The 20,264-nt window shown below is 40.5% G+C and overlaps 1 protein-coding gene across 1 annotated transcript in view; it reads left to right on the plus strand.

The window, feature by feature from the left end:
- The window catches only part of LOC124804830 (modular serine protease-like), a 269,364-nt gene that overhangs the window by 128,368 nt on the left and 120,732 nt on the right, over positions 1–20,264 (plus strand). Inside the window, exon 7 of the mRNA XM_047265176.1 lies at positions 17,885–18,091. Within this exon, the coding sequence (XP_047121132.1) occupies positions 17,885–18,091 (207 nt within the window). The remainder of the gene's footprint in view (positions 1–17,884; positions 18,092–20,264) is intronic.

The raw sequence follows: 20,264 nt of genomic DNA on the forward strand, positions 1-20,264 counted from the left end.
AATGATATATTGTGGCGTCAGCTTGATGCTATGTGCAAACTGTTTGTACTCGAAGTGTTTAACTTTGCATTGAAAGAAGATGCATTTGTCATTGTTATGTTTCAAATTTGCCACTTGTAGAATCTTGAAAACGTATTTAAAATTCTGTGAAGCTGTGCCTGTGATGATTATGACATCAAGATAGTTCACAGCATTCAGAGCTCTCTGAATTGATTGTTCTGAATACCTCTGAATGGGCAACCTTTTGTAATGGTAGAGATCAAATAGAGTATTTATCACCATAAATTGGTTGTGTACTGTCATCCAAAGGGATTACATACCAGCAGCTAATTTTGGCACCAGTTCTGCAAGCTTGAGAACAGGATGTGAATCAATAATAAATCAAGAATTAACCATTTGCATTGAAATTTATGCAAATGTGAAGTTAGCCATTTGGTTTCTGTACAACTATGTGCAGCATTGCTTTTGGCTGCTGGTTACAACTTTGATAACTCATTCTGTTCAGGATGATACAGTTCCTGCTTCACTTTATCTTTTAATGCTAAATGGATATTGTGTGCTTTGCAAAATTTTGTTGCTGCATTTGACGTAAGTGTAAAGTGTGTCTTGTAGCCTTGGATTCTTCTCATTGCTTTGGAAAAAAATACCACCATCTTTTTGCAACTGTTGATTTAATTTTCCATTCAGAATGTCAATTTGAACTTGATTTACTCATTCATGCATGGTGAAGCCCAAAGTATTTGAGAGGTCCAGTCACAGTAAATTTCTTCTTTTTGCAACTGCAAATGTAGCCTTTTTTGTAAATTGCTTATATGTCACATCCGTTGAAAATTGCCCTTTAATTAGAAACTCATGATTGGTGTAACTGAACAGTACACATAGAAATTTTGTTAACTTTGGTAATCCTCACTTCTGGTACACCTGCAGATTAACAATTGAAATTGATGACTTATCTCAATTTGAAAACTGAAAGAGTTACAGGTAATAAATGAGTTGTTATTCACAGAAAAGACAGCATTCATAATATGTTTCATCTGTAAAAGGTTTAGAATTTCCACAAGTCTGTCATGAACATTACTTGACTTTTTATTATTAACCACAGCTGTATGTTTTAAGTGGCTGCTTTTTTTGTCAGTTGTGCATCATTTTGCACACTTCAGCTCTATGTTTGTCCTTCTTCAGCAACTACAACATGTGTTTTGATAAAAGCAATTCTCTCTTTTGTGGTTTACGCCACAGGGAGAACAACCTTGTGATTTTGTATTTTGAAACTTGTTTACTGACAGTTTTTCACATAGTGTGCCTGTCATGCATTTTTTGGGTCTGCCCATACTGTTCACATGGATGTGCTGGCCATGTGCATGTAGTGAACTCATCAGTGACTTCTCATTTTATTGCTCTTGGAGTAACAAGATCACTTGTAATTAGAGAAAAGGAACAGCTTGCAGGGCTTCATGTAGCAGATCTGAATGTTTTAACAAAGGATTGGAGCATCTTGCACCCTAACATTGACCATTCAACACAGAAACTGCATAGTGATTGGAAACTACAGTCTCCATGCCGACTTATCTCAAGGCGACTAACGGCAACAGTCTCTGTATCAAACGTAGCCTGAGACTCAAGTAGCGTCTTTCCAATGCAACTCTGCCACTTTATTTTAACCCTTGCACCCTAACATTGATCATTCAAGACAGAAGCTGTTTTTTGCCCTTTAAATGATGTCAGTAAATACAGAGTGTTTCAAAATCACACTAACAAACTTCAAGATGTAAAAAGTCTCTCGAGTAACAAAATGATGATAGGAACCTGTGTCTGGAAACGTCAGCCAGTGATGCTATAGAGTCTCAAAGTTATCTTTATATATATGTATATGTACGGGGTGAATCAGTGATGATGCTACAAACTTCCAGGGATGATGGAAAAGGATAAATGTATCAGGCTGTAGCAGTTTGAGGTAAAGGACCCTGGTCCAGAAATGAAAGAGTCAAAAGTTATTAGCAAAAATTGGTCTGATATCTCTGACAGTGCAATACATGCACTAGTACTGTTGTTGCTAGGACTGTAGGGTAGGCAACTTTCTTGAGGAAATATGAGCAGTTGCTCATTTAGCTACTGATGGGTGTTAATAGCTCTTTTTTTCTTTTTTTGAGTCTTCAGTCTTCTGAATGGTTTGATGTGATGTGCCACAAATTCCTCTCTTGTGCCAACCTCTCCATCTCAGAGTAGCATTTGCCACTTGCATCCTCAATTGTTTGCTGGATGCATTCCAATCTCTGTCTTCCTCTGCAGTTTCTGCCCTCTACAGCTCCCTGTAGTACCAGTGAAGTAATTCCATGATGGCTCAACAGATGTCCTAGCATCCTGTCCCCTTCTCCTTATTGGTGTTTTCCACATATTCCTTTCCTCTCTGATTCTGCAGAGATCCTCCTCATTCCTTACCTTATCAGTCCACCTAATTTTCAATATTTGCCTTTAGCACTACATCTCAAATTCTTCAATTTTCTTCTGTTCTGGTTTCCTATAGTTCATATTTCACTACCATACAATGCTGTGCTCCAAATGAAGATTCTCAGAAATCCCTTCCTCAAATTAAGGCCTATGTTTGATGCTAGTAGACTTCTGTTGATCAGGAATGCCCTTTTTGCCACTGCTAGTCTGCTTTGTGTCGAGGGATAGCATCTTTGATTAGTAATCAAAACGTCCTCAGTCCTGGGTTCGATACCCACAACCGCTTAAATTTTGATTGATAATCGGCATTGGTAGCCGAGGACTTCTGGAATAAGAAGTCATCCGCATTCTGCCAATGGCCTTGTTAAAGAGAGCAGAGTAGCAGACAGATGTTCAGGACACTCTCTTGTCCTTGGGGGTGGGAAACTGCCCCTAAAGGCAAAGGGAACAGCAATGGTTGATGGCACAAAGATGCAGAAGGGAAATGGAAATCACTGCATTAAAGACACATAATGTGAATCCTCAGGACATGTGGCCTGTAATTGAAAAAGTGTCATGATGATCTCTCCATTGGCAAAGGATTCCAGAATAGTCCTCAATTCTGATCCTTGGGAGGGGCTACCAAGGGGAAGCTGACCATGAAAAAAAGATTGAATAATCAATGAAAGCGTAATGTTCTATGAGTTGGGGTATGGAATATCAGAAGCTTGAATGTGGTAGGGAAGCTAGAAAATCTGGAAAGGGAAATGCAAAGGCACAATCTAGATATAGTAAGGGTCAGTGAAGTGAAACAGAAAGAAGAAAAAGATTTCTGGTCAGATGATTATAGGGTATATCAACAGCAGCAGAAAATGGTATAATGGGAGTAGCATTCATTATGAAAACCAAGACAGGCCAGAGAGTCTGTTACTATGAACATTTCAGTGATAGGTTTGTTCTTATCAGAATTGACAGTAAACCAACACCAACAATGATATTTCAGGTGTGTATTGTGACATCACGAGCTGAAGATGAAGAGAGAGAGAACATATGTGAGGATACTGAAAGAGTAATACAGTACATAAAGGGAGAAGAAAATCTAATAGTTATGGGGCACTGGAATGCAGTTATAGAGGAAGGAGTAGAAGGAAAGGTTAGAGGACAAAATAGGCTTGAGACAGGGAATGAGAGAGGAGAAAGACTAATTGAGTTCTGTAATAAGTTTCAGCTAGTAATAGTGAATACGCTGTTGAAGAATCACAAGAGAAGGAGGTATACTTGGAAAAGGCTGTGTGATATGGAAAGCTTTCATTTAGATTACATCATGGTCAGACAGAGATTCTGAAATCATATACTCAAATGTAAGGTGTACCCAGGAACAAACATAGACTCAGATCACCATATAGTAGTGATGAAGTGGAGTCTGAAGTTCAAGAGATTAGCCAGCAAGAATCAATATGCAAAGAAGTGGGATACAGAAATACTAAGAAATGATGAGTTATTCTTGAAGTTCTCTAATCGCTATAGATACAGCAATAAAGGATAGCTCAGTAGGCACTACAGTTTAAGAGGAATGGGCATCTCTAAAAAGGGCAATAACACAAGTTGGAAAGAAAAACCTAGGTACAAAGAAGGTAACTGTGAAGAAACCATGGGTAACAGAAGAAATACTTCAGAATGAATAATCTAATGAGTACAGAATATGGATTGAGATTAAATCAAAGAAAGAATAAAATAATGAGAAGTAGCAGAAACGAGAAGAGCAAGAAACTTAACATCAGGATTGATGGTCACAAAGTAGATGAAGTTAAGAAATTCTGCTACCTAGGCAGCAAAATAACCAATAATGGACAGAACAAGGAGGACATCAGAAGCAGACTAGCTCTGGCAAAAAGGGCATTCCTGGCCAAGAGAAATCTACTAGTATCAAACATAGGCCTTAATTTGAGGAAGAAATTTCTGAGAATGTAAGTTACGAGTACAGCATTGTATGGTAGTGAAACATGGACTGTGTGAAAACAAGAACAGAGGAGAATTGAAGCATTTGAGATGTGGTGCTAAGGGCAAATATTGAAAATTAGGTGGACTGATACAGGACATCTGTTAAGACATCAGGGAATGATGTCCATGGTACTAGAGGTAGCTGTAGAGGGGGAAAAAAAATTCTCCGTTCATCATTGGTTATTTTGCTACCTAGGTAACAGAATTCCTTAAATTCATCTACTTTGTGACCATTAATCCTTTAATTCTTCTTCACTTTCACTCAGGATAGCAATGTCATCAGCAAATCATATCATCCTTTCATCTCGAATTTTAATTCCAGTCCTGAACCTTTATTTTATTTCCATCATTGCTTCTTCGCTGTACAGATTGAACTGTAGCAGCAAAAGAATCCTATGAATGTGTCTATATTTTTCTTTAGTCTTGCTTCCATTTTCCACTGCAATGTGAGAATTGCCTCTCTGGTGCCTTTACCTTTCCTAAATCCGAACGGATCATCATCTGACACATCCCCAATTTTCTTTTCCATTCTTCTGTATATTACACTTATAAGTAACTTTGATGCATGAGCTGTTAAGCTGATTGTATGATAATTCTCACATTTTTCATCTCTTGCTGTCTGTGGAATTATGTGAATGATATTTTTCCAAAAGTCAGATGGTGTGTTACCAGACTCAGACATTCTACACTCCATCATTAATAGTCATTTTCTTGCCACGTCCCTCTATGATTTTAGAAATTCTGGTGGAATGTTATCCATCCCTTCTGTCTTATTTGATCTTAAGTCCTCTAAAGCTTTCTTAAATTCTGATTATTCTATCCCCTATCTCTTCTAAATTGACTCCCATTTCTCCTTCTATCACATCAGACAAATGTTCCACCTCATAGAGCCCTCAATATACTATTTCCACCTTTCCACTGTCTCCTCTGCATTTAACAGTGGAAATTACATTGCACTATTAACGTTACCTCTCTAGCTTTATGTTTTACTGAAGGTTGATTTGACTTTCCTATGTACTGAGTCAGTCCTTCCGACAATCATTACTTTTTCGATTTTTTTCACATTTTTCATATAGCCATTTTGTCTTAGTTTCCCTGCACTTCCTATTTATTTCATTCCTCAGTGACTTGTATTTCTGTATTTCTTAATTTCCCTGAACATTTTTATACATCCTTCTTTCATTGACCAATTGAAGTGTTTCTTCCGTTACCCACGGTTTCTTCACAGTTACCTTCATTGTACCTATGATTTTTTTTTCCAACTTGGGTTATTGCCCTTTTTAGAGATGTCAATTCCTCTTCAACTGTAGTGCCTACTGAACTATTCCTTACTGCTGTATCTATAGTGCTTAAAGAACTTCAAGTGTAACTTGTCATTTCTTAGTAGTTCTGTATCCCACTTCTTTGTATATTGCTTCTTCCTGACTAATCTCTTGAAGTTCAGCCTACTTTTCATCACTGCTACATGGTGATCTGAGTCTATGTTTGCTCCTGGGTACACCTTACAATTGAGTATATGATTTTGGAATCTCTGTCTGACTATGATGTACTCTAACTGAAATCTTCCCATATCATCCAGCCTCCTCTTGTGATTCTTGAACAGAGTATTTGCTATTACTAGCTGAATTTTGTTACAGAACTCAATTAGTCTTTCTCCTCTCTCATTCCTTATCCCAAACCCATATTCTCCTCTAACCTTTTCTTCTACTCCTTCCCCTACAACTGTATTCCAGTCCCCCATGACTATTAGATTTTCATCTCCCTTTACGTACTGTATCACTCTTTCAGTACCCTCACATCCGTTCTCTCTCTCTTCATCTTCACCTTCCGATGTCAGAATATATACCTGAACTATCATTGTTGGTGTTGGTTTACTGTTGATTCTAATAAAACAGCCCTGTCACTGAACCGTTCATAACAACACACTCCCTATCCTACATCTACATCTACATGATTACTCTGCAATTCACATTTAAGTACTTGGCAGAGGGTTCATCGAACCACGATCATACTATCTCTCTACCATTCCACTCCTGAACAGCGCACAGGAAAAACGAACACCTAAACCTTTCTGTTTGAGCTCTGATTTCTCTTATTTTATTTTGATGATCATTCCTACCTATGTAGGTTGGGCTCAAAAAAATATTTTCACATTCAGAAGAGAAAGTTGGTGACTGAAATTTCGTAAATAGATCTCACCACGACGAAAAACATCTTTGCTTTAATCACTTCCATCCCAACTCGCGTATCATATCTGCCACACTCTCTCCCCTATTACGTGATAATACAAAACGAGCTTCCCTGTTTTGCACCCTTTCGATGTCCTCCGTCAATCCCACCTGGTAAGGATCCCACACCGCGCAGCAATATTCTAACAGAGGACGAACGAGTGTAGTGTAAGCTGTCTCTTTAGTGGACTTGTTGCATCTTCTAAGTGTCCTGCCAATGAAACGCAACCTTTGGCTTGCCTTTCCCACAATATTATCTATGTGGTCTTTCCAACTGAAGTTGTTTGTAATTTTAACACCCTGGTACTTAGTTGAATTGACAGCCTTGAGAATTGTATTATTTATTGAGTAATCAAATTCCAACAGATTTCTTTTGGAACTCATGTGGATCACCTCACACTTTTTGTTATTTAGCATCAACTGCCACCTGCCACAGCATACAGCAATCTTTTATAAATCGCTTTGCAACTGATACTGGTCTTCAGATGACCTTACTAGATGGTAAATTACAGCATCATCTGCGAACAACCTAAGAGAACTGCTCAGATTGTCACCCAGGTCATTTATATAGATCAGGAACAGCAGAGGTCCCAGGACGCTTCCCTGGGGAACACCTGATATCACTTCAATTTTACTTGATGATTTGCCGTCTATTACTATGAACTGCGACCTTCCTGACAGGAAATCACGAATCCAGTCGCACAACTGAGACGATACCCCATAGGCTCGCAGCTTGATCAGAAGTCGCTTGTGAGGAATGGTGTCAAAAGCTTTCCAGAAATATAGAAATACGGAATCAACTTGAGATCCCCTGTCGATAGCGGCCATTACTTCGTGCGAATAAAGAGCTAGCTGCATTGCACAAGAATGATGTTTTCTGAAACCATGCTGATTACGTATCAATAGATCGTTCCCTTTGAGGTGATTCATAATGTTTGAATACAATATATGCTCCAAAACCCTACTGCAAACCAACGTCAATGATATAGGTCTGTAGTTCGATGGCTTACTCGTACTACCCTTCTTAAACACTGGTGCAACCTGCGCAATTTTCCAATGTGTAGGTACAGATCTATTGGTGAGTGAGCGGTTGTATATGATTGCTAAGTAGGGAGCTATTGTATCAGCGTAATCTGAAAGGAACCTAATCGGTATACAATCTGGACCTGAAGACTTGCCCGTATCAAGCAATTTGAGTTGCTTCGCAACCCCTAAGGTATCTACTTCTAAGAAACTCATGCTAGCAGCTGTTTGTGTTTCAAATTCTGGAATATTCCATTTGTCTTCCCTGGTGAAGGAATTTCAGAAAACTGCGTTCAATAACTCCACTTTAGCGGCACAGTCATCGGTAACAGTACCATTGGCACTGCGCAGCGAAGGTGTTGACTGTGTCTTGCCACTTGTGTACTTTACATATGACCAGAATTTCTTGGATTTTATACCAAATTTTGAGACAATGTTTTGTTGTGGAACCTATTAAAGGCATCTCGCATTGAAGTCCCTGCCAAATTTTGCGTGTCTGTAAATTTTAGCCAATCTTCGAGATTTCGCGTTCTTCTGAACTTCGCATGCTTTTTCTGTTGCCTCTGCAACAGCGTTTGGATCTGTTTTGTGTACCATGGGGTATCAGTTCCATCTCTTACCAATTTATATGAATCTCTCAATTGCTGTTGCTACTATATCTTTGAATTTGAGCCACATCTCGTCTACATTTGCATAGTCAGTTTAGAAGGAATGGAGATTGTTTCTCAGGAAGGCTTCTAGTGACACTTTATCTTCTTTTTTAAATAAAATTATTTTGTGTTTGTTTCTGGTGGATTTGGAAGAAATGGTATTGAGCCTGGCTACAACGACCTTGTGATCACTAACCCCTGTTTCAGTCATGATGCTCTCTATTAGCTCTGGATTATTTGTGGATAAGAGGTCAAGTGTGTTTTCGCAACCATTTACAATTCGTGTGGGTTTGTCGACTAACTGCTCGAAATAATTTTCGGAGAAAGCATTTAGAACAATTTCGGAAGATGTTTTCTGCCTACCACTGGTTTTGAACAAGTATTTTTGCCATCATATCGAGGGAAGGTTGAAGTACCCACCAACTATAACCATATGAGTAGGGTATTTATTTGTTATGAGACTCAAATTTTCTCTGAACTGTTCAGCAACTATATCATCGGAGTCTGGGGGTCGGTAGAAGGAGCCAATTATTAACTTAGTTCGGCTGTTAAGTATAACCTCCACCCATACCAATTCGCACGGAGTATCTACTTCGACTTCACTACAAGATAAACCACTACTGACAGACACAAACACTCCACCACCAATTCTGCCTAATCTATCTTTCCTGAACAGCATCTGAGACTTTGTAAAAATTTCTGCAGAACTTATTTCAGGCTTTAGCAAGCTTTCTGTACCTATAACGATTTCAGCTTCTGTGTTTTCTATTAGCACTTGAGGCTCAGGGACTTTCCCAGCACAACTAAAACAATTTACAACTACAATTCCGACTGTTCCTTGATCCAAGCACGTCTTGTATTTGCCATGCACCCTTTGAGATTGCAGCCCACCCCGTACTTTCCCGAGGCCATCTAATCTAAAAAACGGCCCAGTCCATGCCACACAGCCTCCGCTACCCATGTAGCCGCCAGCTGAGTGTAGTGAACTCCTGACCTATTCAGCGGAACCCAAAACCCCACCACCCTTTGGCGCAAGTCAAGGATTCTGCAGCCAACATGGTCGCAAAACCGTCTGAGCTTCTAATTGAGACCCTCCACCCGGCTCTGCACCAAAGGTCTACAGTCGGTTCTGTAAACGATGCTACAGATGGTGAGCTTTGCCTTCATCTTGTAAGCAAGACCAGCAGCCTTCACCAAATCAGATAGCCGCTGGAATCCAGAGAGAATTTCCTCAGATCCAAAGCAACACACGTCATTAGTGCCGACATGAGCCACCACCTGCACCTGGCTGCATCCTGTGCTCTTCATGGCGTCTGGAAGGACCCTTTCCACATCAGGGATGACTCCACCCGGAATGCACACGGAGTGCACACTGGATTTCTTCCCCTCCTTAGCCACCATATCCCTAAGGGGCCCCATTACGTGCCTAACATTGGAGCTCCCAACTACCAATAAGCCCACCCTCTGCGATTGCCCAGACCTTGAAGGCTGAGAATCATCCTCTGAAACAGGGCAGGCAGCTGCATCTGGCTCAGCCAGAGACAGTACTTGAAGCCTGTTTGTCAGACGCACCGGGGAGGCCTTCTGATCAGCCTCCGGGGATGTCTTTCGCTGCCTGCCACGCCTTGGAACAACCTCCCAATCAACCACAGGTGAGGGCTCAGTCCCACTGCGGGCAGCAACCGGGGCAACCACAGTGGCAGACCGATCTGGGAACAGACGGGACGAGGTTGACATCCCCATGACACCCAAGTCCGGCTCCCCACAGTGGTGCCCATTGGCAACAGCCTCAAGCTGCGCGACCGAAGTCGGCGCTGCCTGCAGCTGTGAGCGAAGGGATGCCAACTCAGCCCTCATCCGAACACAGCAATCACAGTTCCTGTCCATTCTAATCGATGTTGAACCACAGTTACTGAAACATGAGTCCGTGCCTAGATAACGCAAGGGAAACACGCAAAGAATGTATGAACTAACCTGTACAAATGCCTAACGACTGCGCTACAATCTGCCTGAATTTACGATTATAGTAACTAAAACTCAAAATTACACCTCCTACACGAAACTCACACACAATTTAAGTAAGAATCTACGAAGTAAACACAGAAAAGAAGCTATATCCTACCTTGCTAATCATAATGAATGCTACTTACATTATACAATTTTCTGCTGCTGTTGATATACTCTATAATCATCTGACCAGAAATCCTTTTCTTCTGTTTCACTTCACTGACCCCTACAGTATCTAGATTGAGCTTTTGCATTTCCTTTTTCAGATTTTCTAGATTCCCTACCACATTCAAGCTTCTGATATTCTGCACCCCAACTCATAGAACGTTATGCTTTTTGATTATTCAATTTGTTTCTCATGGTCATCTCCCCCTTGGCAGTCCCCTCCTAGAGACCTGAATGGATGACTATTCCGGAATCTTTTGCCAATGGAGAGATCATCATGACACTTCTTCAATTACAGGCCTGAGGATAGATGTAGTGTCTCTTTAATGCAGTAGCTTCCACTGCCTTTTGCATACTCATGCTGTTGATCATTCATAGCTCTTAAGGTATGTATTTTAGAGAATATGTTTACTAGACTTTTTCTTTTTCTTTTTCTATACTACTGCCTCTGAGAGTTGGCTATCCTACTGTCATAGCTACACCCCTACCCGTACATATACTCCACTATCAGAATGATATTCGCTTATAACCTTTGGCTCATTCATTTCTGGACCAGGGTTTGATATCTCAAACTGATAAATTTATCCTTCTCCATCATCCCTGAAAGTTTGTAACATCATCACTGAATCACTTGCATCACTATGCATATATACATACACATACTGAGTTCCTATCCTCATTATGCACAATTTCATCAAGGCACTGTTTTTCAAGATTGTCCCACTCCTCAACAGCGATTCACTGTAGTTAGATCCCTCAGAGTGGTTGGTAGGTCATGTCATCTGTAAACAGCCCTTTTCAATCCATCCCAGGCATGTTTGATAGGCTTCATATGTGGGGAACATGCTGGCCACTCTAATCGAGTGATGTCGTAATCTTGAAGGAAGTCATAGACAATATGTGCTTGAAGGGAGTGTGAATTGTCGCCCATGAAGATGAATGCCTTGCCAATATACTGCTGATGTGGTTGCATTATTGGTCGTGGGATGGCATTCACATATTATACAGCTGTTACGGTGCCCTCCAGGACCACCAGCAGCATAATGCCACCCCAAAACAGCAGCGAATCTCCACCTTGCTGCACTCACTGAACAGTGTATCTAAGGCGTTTAGCCTGATCGGGTTGCCTCCAAACACGTCTCCAACAATTGTCTCGTTGAAGGCATATGCGACACTCATTGGTGAAGAGAACGTTATGCCAATCCTGAGCGGTCCATTCAGCATGTTGTTGGGCCCATCTATACTGTGCTGCATAGTGTTTTGGTTGCAGAGATGGACCTCGCCATGGACATCGGGAGTAAAGTTGCATATCATGCAGCCTATTGCGTACAGTTTGAGTCGTAACATGATGTCCTGTGACTGCACAAAAAGCATTATTGAACATGGTGGCGTTGCTGTCAGGGCTCCTCTGAACCATAATCTGTAGGTAGTGGTCATCCACTACAGTAGTAGCCCTCTGGTGGCCTGAGTGAGGCATGTCATCGACTGTTCCTGTCTCTTTGTATCTCCGCCCGAACAACATTGCTTTGGTTCACTCTGAGACGCCTGGACACTTCCCTTGTTGAGAGCCCTTCCTGGCACAAAGGAACAACGTGGACATGATCAAACCGTGGTACTGACCATCTATGTGTGGTTGAACTACACACAACACAAGCCATGTACCTCCTTCCTGCTAGAATAACTGGAACTGATTGGCTGTCAGACTCCCTCCGTCTAATAGGCACTACTCATGCATGGTTGTTTACATCTTTGGACGGCCTTAGTGACATCTCTGAAGAGTGTGTGTGTGTGTGTGTGTGTGTGTGTGTGTGTGTGTGTGTGTACCACCCCCATACCTTGTGATGGATGTAAAACTTGAGCAGGTTCATTTATTGCTATTCCCAAAGAGTACGTACTTATGTGTATTTCATTGTTATGTTTGAAGGATTAAATTTGAAAAAGTACATCAAACCTTGTGCACCAGAATCTTTTTAAAAAACAAGATGTTTACAAGTTTTTGGAGGTGCACTGAAATGTATCAATTGTTTATACTGTTGAGCCTATACAGGGGCATTCTGTCAGCTGCCCAGCAGTTTCCACTCATGGTGTCTCTAGGATTAGACTTACAAATGAATTTTCAGGTTTGAGATCTCTATGCAGTTTTAAAGGCACTGGAGTAGATGGGGATCTATCACTGGAATAACTTTCTCATCTGCTCTGATTCTGTAAGTACATTATATATGAGTTGGCAAATGTATGCAGCAATGTTGTACAATACATACAAGACACACTTAACATACCGAATTGTCAAAGGAGGAAGTAACAATCTGCTGGGTACCAGCCATGTGGGTATCCTGGGAAATGAGAAACTGATGTGACAGCAATGGATGCATGGGAGGAAAATGTTACTCTGTTCTCTCCCCTCCAGTACCATTACCTTGTTGTTGAGGAGGAGACTTGGCAGTGAGAGAATGTGTGGCTGGAGGTACAAAATAACAAATTACTGCTAGTGAAACCTGCAGTTTTGCTACAGTGGTCATTGCTAGAGTCACACAGATATAAAGGAGTCGCCTTGGCTTGCTGAGAGCATTCTGCTGTTCTGACACACAACACAGGCACATCATCTTGTGGGAGCACCCACCACTGTGCGGCACTTGTGTCAAGGCATACCAGTGTCATACTGCCACATATTACTCAATTGTATTTTGTAGATTGTATGAGAGGATATAGATTTTTCTTCGTAACGATCTGCCCGCTGTTTAAAATAACAGTGATGAGCGTAAAAAATTTTCTGCATTGCCAGGGTTCCTGCACCAGTTATTGTGTAGGTTATTTTCATTTATGTAAGAGTGGCTGCTTCATCCTTTTTTAGTTAGTGGTCAAGCCACCCATGCTAATATGAACCAGTCTTGCAGTTTTGGCTGTTTAAATTTCTCCTTGAATAGTTTTTATTTAAGCACTTTTAACATCCATGTATAGGCCTGTTATCCAACATTTACTACTTCTCACAGTGGCTGGTTCTTTCCCTGCATTTATTAGTGATCAGCAAGCCTCATGTACTGGAGAATAAATTTTAGGACTTTCTTCAACTATTTGTCTTTCATTTAATACTGTGTATCATTACTGTATTATAGTTATATTTAAGCATGAAGAAAGGGTATGAATGAATGTGTGTAGATGTGCACTCTCCCACGTATGAATTTTTGTTGCCTGTGTAAATGTATTGATAAGTGGCCACTGTCTCTGTTGTCTTTGCCAGACAGTCTTTCAAGCATCTAAAGTGTGTCAATGCTGTGGAGCACTCTGCAACAATTGTAACCATTGCCCATCTTCACAGCCACTTTGGTTAATCTTACAAGGCCGAATTTGTCATTCAAAATGGCCCCATTCAGGAGCCATAGGTTGTCTGACATTTTCATATCCTTGTTTAATTCCTACAATTCATCTGCCATTCTCAAGACACTTAGTTTTTATGTGACTGTATTCTCCAAAACTGAGCTGGGAAATCTGGAAATTGATACACGTAACAATATAAACACTTCTTTCGCTATCCCCCATCCCCAATTTCTGATCACACTAGTTCTAACAATAGGCTACTCATAAAGTAACTGGCGGCCTGTTCAGTCTTTCATCTGATGATGAGATGTATGGTTTTTGTATGCTGTATTGTTTTTTTTGTATGAATTTCAGTATAAGCTTGTATGATTAATGTTAACTCATAAAATGCAACAATACCACTGAGGCACAGTATTAGACTCATCTGTGTAGCATGGATATTTTGACACACCAGTTGTCCAAACATGTGATTCATTTAGTCAGGAAAACACATGGGTTTTAAATGAAATAAATCACACGTATCAGTAACTGATGTGTCACAATCTCTATACTGACATTGTGATACAGTTGCTCTGTGGCTTCACAACAGATATCATCAGTGTAGAGTTTTGTCTTGTAATTTTTAGTATAAATCAATGTATTACTTTGAATCTAGTTTCTAATAGCAATAAAGGCCCCAATGGACCCATTATTTAGTGTGGTTGGAAACGTCGATCACTTTTTTGAAACCCCATAATTCCCACCCAGTGAGAGGCTTAAGTGTCAAATTTGGCTCAAAGGTGTGTACACCCTTCTTCTCTAATGGTGCAAAAGTGAGGCACCCAGCAATGTCACTCTTGGGATCAATGAAATGTGAACGTCAATCCAAATTCTTCATATGCTCTGACTCGCTTAGTGTGTTGTGTACAATTCAGTCTATGTACCCAGCATACAGAACTCTCCAGAACATCTGCGACACAATCCTGCACTTGCAATGACAAGGAATGGAGTTCTCATTCTGAATATGAGGACATTTGGGTATCTGTGGGAATGAGTTGACCAATACCATGGCCATGGAGGCATTTACCCTTCCCAATGTAACTGACTGTGCTATCTGTCTCCGCAATGCCCTGTCATTGTTGTAAAGGTCTGTCATATGTCTTTGGGAGAAAGAATGGTTGGGTGTGATGGAAAATAAGTTTCAATCAATAAAAGAGACTGTAAGGCCATGGCACACTTCCTTCCAGACAGTTAAAATTGATGAAGTCTGTTTAACATGACTTTGAATACGTCACAGCCACCTGACCCATGGCTTCCTGCCAAAATGTGAAGAACTGCCTGTTTGTGATTCATGTGGTGTACTGATTATGGTTCTCCTCATTTTAACTGACTGTATTTTATATAATGACAAGAGGGTTCAAGCTGGTTTACCAAAAGGCCTGCACTCAATTTTAGATGATAATGAGCAAAATGTGGCATGTGTTTTACGCTTTTGTGTTTTATCTTCCCTTCTACCTAAGCTCTTAGGTTGAAGCATTTACTATGTTAGAGAACAACTGGCTCAAGCAGTTACTATTTTTATGATCCACTAGTCTTCTTTTCTGGACTTGTCTCTTAGTGGCTATCCAGATTATATATCATTGATTGTAGTGGTCTGCCTTTACTTGCTTGCTCCATTGCAGCCTTCAGAGGAGTCGTGTGTGTTCATGTAAAAAAGAGTACAAGGGAGCATATTTGGTCCTATGTTCTATTTTAGGCTATCCTCTTTTTGCGTGCTATAGCCCCATTCACCTCACACAGTCAGCATAAGGGTGCTGATGACTGTGATGGTGAATGCCCTCCAGATGCAGCACCAACAACAAAAACAACAACAACAACAACAACAACAATAATCAAACAGCTAAGTGTTTATACATTCTGTAAAAAGGCTACAACTCAGAAGTTCACGTAGTGTGTAAGGTGAGTTAATGATGTCACATTGGCACTAAATTTCACACAATTCTGCCTGGTGTTGCCGTGGATGTGTCACATAATAGGATAATTGTCATGCCCCCTCTTAACCTACATTTCATCCAATCTTTTAACGCCTTTGCAAAGGAGGTCAGAACCATGATGCCCAGTGTTGAAATCACACTATTTTCTTATGAGTGGCTGAGGAAAACATTTCAGACACATTGGCACTCAGAATCAACACAAAAAAGGTGCATGGTGTGGCATAAAGGACATCAATGAAATCTCCCCTTTCCTTAGGCTGTTGATTCCCACACATTTTGTGGTCAAAAACTACAGTTTGCAGTGCAGTGAGCATCAGGAAGATGTTCTTTACAACCTTTGACACTGCTGACACCCTCAGGCATTCAATCCTTCTCTAAGGACATTGTGGTGCTGTATCCCAATAAAACACGATCACTCACGTTTGGGGTGCAGTGTGACTGCAATTTTTGCTCTCATGTACAGATTGGAACCACTAGACTCCACTTAAAACCACTAAATGAAATTTGAATGTGATCCAGAGCAGGAAAGGGTGGTTATGCTTTTTCAGCACTGCTATTTCATGTTTGCCTTTCGTGTTATCATGGAGGGATGCAATATTGACACACAGGTGAAGAAAATGGCAAATGGTCTCTCCCTAAGACCTTCCCCAGTTTGACAAAACTCTTCATGACACCTGCCTACCTTTGTTGTCAACTTTAAAAATGGAGCTGTACAGGCAGAAGCCATCAAGATGTCCTGTGTGCTTACAGACTGGCAACTGCTTTGAAGCTCTCAGATTCTTGATGGCCTGCTATCAGACACAAGAGCAACAGTCTGGCAGCAAAACAGCAGTAGCAAAGCATGCCTGCAGGCACCTTTTTCTGCTTTGGAGTATGTACAAATATCATAGAAATGTGGTGCAAATGTGACATCACTAACCCACCATGTGAACTTCTGAGCTGTAGACATTTTTTCACACATGTGAACACCTTGCTGTTCAAAGCATTGTTGAGCCCAAGAGCAATGTTGCAGGATACCACACTTTTGCACCATTACAAGGAAAGGTTGTAAACACCTTTGAGCCAAATTTCAAACTTAAGCTTCACATTTGATTGGATTTATGTGGTTTTGAAAAAGTAATGCTTCAATTCTGTTGTGCAGTGTAGTATATCTGTTGGCATGGCTGCCTTGATAACTTCAGTGTGGATGCACAACAGGGCTTGTGTCTCTTGGGGGGAATACAGGACTTGTTGCAAGCAAGTAAATGAATGGACAGTGGACCTACTAGTACATGGCAAGTAGAGAATTTGGGTCGGACAAGAAGCGTCTCCGGATGGCTGAGACGGTTTAGGCAATTGTTTGTATTAAACAGGAGATCCAGGTTCAAGTCACAGTCGGGTACAAATTTTCATCCTTCATCATTATGTTATTTTGATATTGTAGCTGTAGTCTGTCTCTCCTTTGAGGTTTCTATTATTGTTATCTAATTGTTCCATGCTCTGCAACAAGACATTTTCATAATGAATGAATATTAATCATACAACTTTTCACTGTTATGTTATTACATGGTACTGCTGTTTTAACATTAATTAGTAATTAATAGCAGTGATAATATAGTGCAGAGTTTTTGAGGTTAGTAAATAATTTATGTATGTCAAAAGCAGGACCAGAATGTGTGCTGAACCTTGCAGGACACTGTGTTTGTATCTTCATGCAGAATTTATTTTAATTCCTGCAGTATCATTTGTTAAAGTGACCCTCTATTTTCTGTGTTCTTTAATGCCACAACATTTTAGTTTACATAGAAAATCTACACAAAGGCCTTGGCAAGACCATAGAAAATGCTAACACTGTAACTTTTGTTATTTAGTTCTACCATGGCAGAGATAGAGAGATCATACATTTATTTCTCTGTAAAGAAGCCTTTACAAGACCCATACTAAGCTGTCTTGAAGGTATTTTCAGGAAGTGGCTCAATATTCTGTTATAAGTAGGACATTCGCTAATTTACATGATATAGCTGAGCTGTGAATGCTGTAATCTGACTTGATATAATTTATTTAGTATGTAAAACTGAGAGTGGTATATTATATACATCTTCATTTTGTATTTCAGGAAAGTGTCCTAGACTCACATCAGAATCAATTTATGCTGACTGCTTCTATGGTGAATCGAGGTTCACTTGTGACTATCCAGTTCTCCCAGGAACAAAAGCAGTTGTGGATTGCAAATTGTATTATACATCAGCAACTAGACTAAAACAAAGTCTGACATGTGGACTTGATGGTCAGTGGAATAGTGTAGTCAAGAAATGCTATCCAGGTAAAAATGCATCAAAGACCTTGCAGTGCATCTCCATCTGAAATAAGTTACTAGTATAAATAAGTGGGAAGTCCTAACTGAAAGTCCTCAACAAGGTAATAACCAAGATTGAAAACTTGCTAGCTATTAGATGAATCATTCATATATGTGGAGTACACATACAACGGCTTTTCAAATATGAACCAGATTTAGCTGTGGTGTCTGTGGTAGTGCATGGAAATGAGCACATCATTGACAGAATGTTGGGAAGGGGGGTGTCTGGAATAGCATTGTGGTGCTCCAGTTAGTGTGCAAGAGGTACGCAAGTCCCTTGCACAGTACATAATCGCCAAGTTTCTTGCAAAAGAAGGGGAACCTAACTTGTGGAAAATTTGAAGAGGCTCTGTGCACAGTTTGGGAAGAAGTTCTTTCGAAGACCCAAGTGTATGAATGGCATAAAAAATTTGTGGCAGAATGAGTAGCTGTGGGAAAATTACCCCACCAAAGATGACTATGGACAAGCATCATATCAGATAACATCTGAAATTGCTTTGGTGGTAGGAAGAGCCAGCATGCAATCTGAAACATGATTCTTCTGTGTGACAATGAAAGGCCACAGTCTGTTGCTTTAAAGAGGAAAAAACTGGAGGAAATTCATTGTCCAACTCTGGGACATTACAGTCTAGACTGATCATCCTGCAACTACCATACGTCTGGACTGCTGAAAGAACAACTTGGAGGACAAAGGTTTGATGACAACACAGTGGTAGAAGAGTTGGTGTGCAAGTTGCTGCACACATGTATCTCTGTTTTCTTCAAGGATGGCATCAAAAAGTTGCCAATTCCATGGGAAAAATGTGTAGCAATGTCAGAAGACATGTAAAAATATGAAGTGGGTGTAATTTTTTAGATCCAAAAAAGCTTACAGAAAACAATTCTGTATCACATTTGATCTTTCCCTTGAACATACACAGATGCAGGGAGAGAGAGGGAAGGCTGGGAAACAGTGGCTGATGGTCCAGAGGGAGGCAGCAGGTGCACACAAGACAGAAATATGACACAGGCATGGACATAGGTACAGGTGAGTTTGTGCAGTGGAGAGAGCAGCAGATAGACAGCATAGGAAGGAGTAACTTGTAAGATTGGGGAAGAGGGTATGGGTGTAAGGTGAATGAAGCGAGGGTTCTGGGGCAGGATGGTAGTGGTTGTGAAGCATGGGGCTAGTGGAAATATAGGCCAGAAGGGCTAAAGGAATGAAGGATATGTTGCAGGGATAGCTCCCATCTCCATGGTTCAGAGAAGATGTTGTCGGGAGGAAGCATTCATACATAATAGGTCCCAAAGCAGCCACTGAAATCTGGCACACCATGTTCAGCAGTATGTTCAGCCACCTGGTGGTCAGCTCTCCTCTCAGCCACAGTTTGGCAGTGGTCATTTGCATGGGTGGGCAGCTGGTCTGTGGTTGTGGGCACATAAAACACTGTGCAGAAATGGCACCAGAGCTTGTATATTATGTGGCTGCTTTCATAGATGGCTGTGCCTCTGATGGGATAGGATAAGGCTGTGCTGGGTCTGGAGAACATGTTGGATGGTTAGGTCTTGCACTTAGGTCTTTCGCAATAATATCAGCCATGTGAGCAAGGGTTGGGAGTAGTTGTGGCATAAGAATTGACCAGGATATTGTTTAGATTGGGTGGGCAGTTTGTAATCTTGCCCTCCCACATATCACCATTAAATTTTTCTTAGTCTCTTCATTAGCTTCAAAAGCTTCAAGGGGAGTAAGATAATGAAAAACTTTTTTACTTATCTTCATTTTCTCATTGTTGGCTGCAGTCAGGTCTAGGGTAGATTCTTGAGGCAAAAAAATTAATAACTTTGTGGTTCCAGTTGACATAATAATGTTTGAAGATTTGCCTGTCTTTCTCTTGAATTTTATTTTTTGTCACATTTTTTCACTATCATGAGATCTTTACTATTTTCACTTCTGTAACACTACAAATTACGTTGTTATTGCCAGATATACGAGGGCAAGTCAATTATTATCCACAAAGTAGTTATAAAACTTTATTTTAATCAAATAGGAAACTTACTAGAACATCATTTTTTGACATAGTCTCCTTGTGTTTCAACGCACTTGGTCTATCATTGTACAAGCTTCCTGATGCCCTCATAAAAGAAGGTTCTCAGTTGAGCT

This window comes from Schistocerca piceifrons, chromosome 7 (assembly GCF_021461385.2).
Source record: "Schistocerca piceifrons isolate TAMUIC-IGC-003096 chromosome 7, iqSchPice1.1, whole genome shotgun sequence".
In the NCBI taxonomy this organism is placed as follows: domain Eukaryota; kingdom Metazoa; phylum Arthropoda; class Insecta; order Orthoptera; family Acrididae; genus Schistocerca; species Schistocerca piceifrons.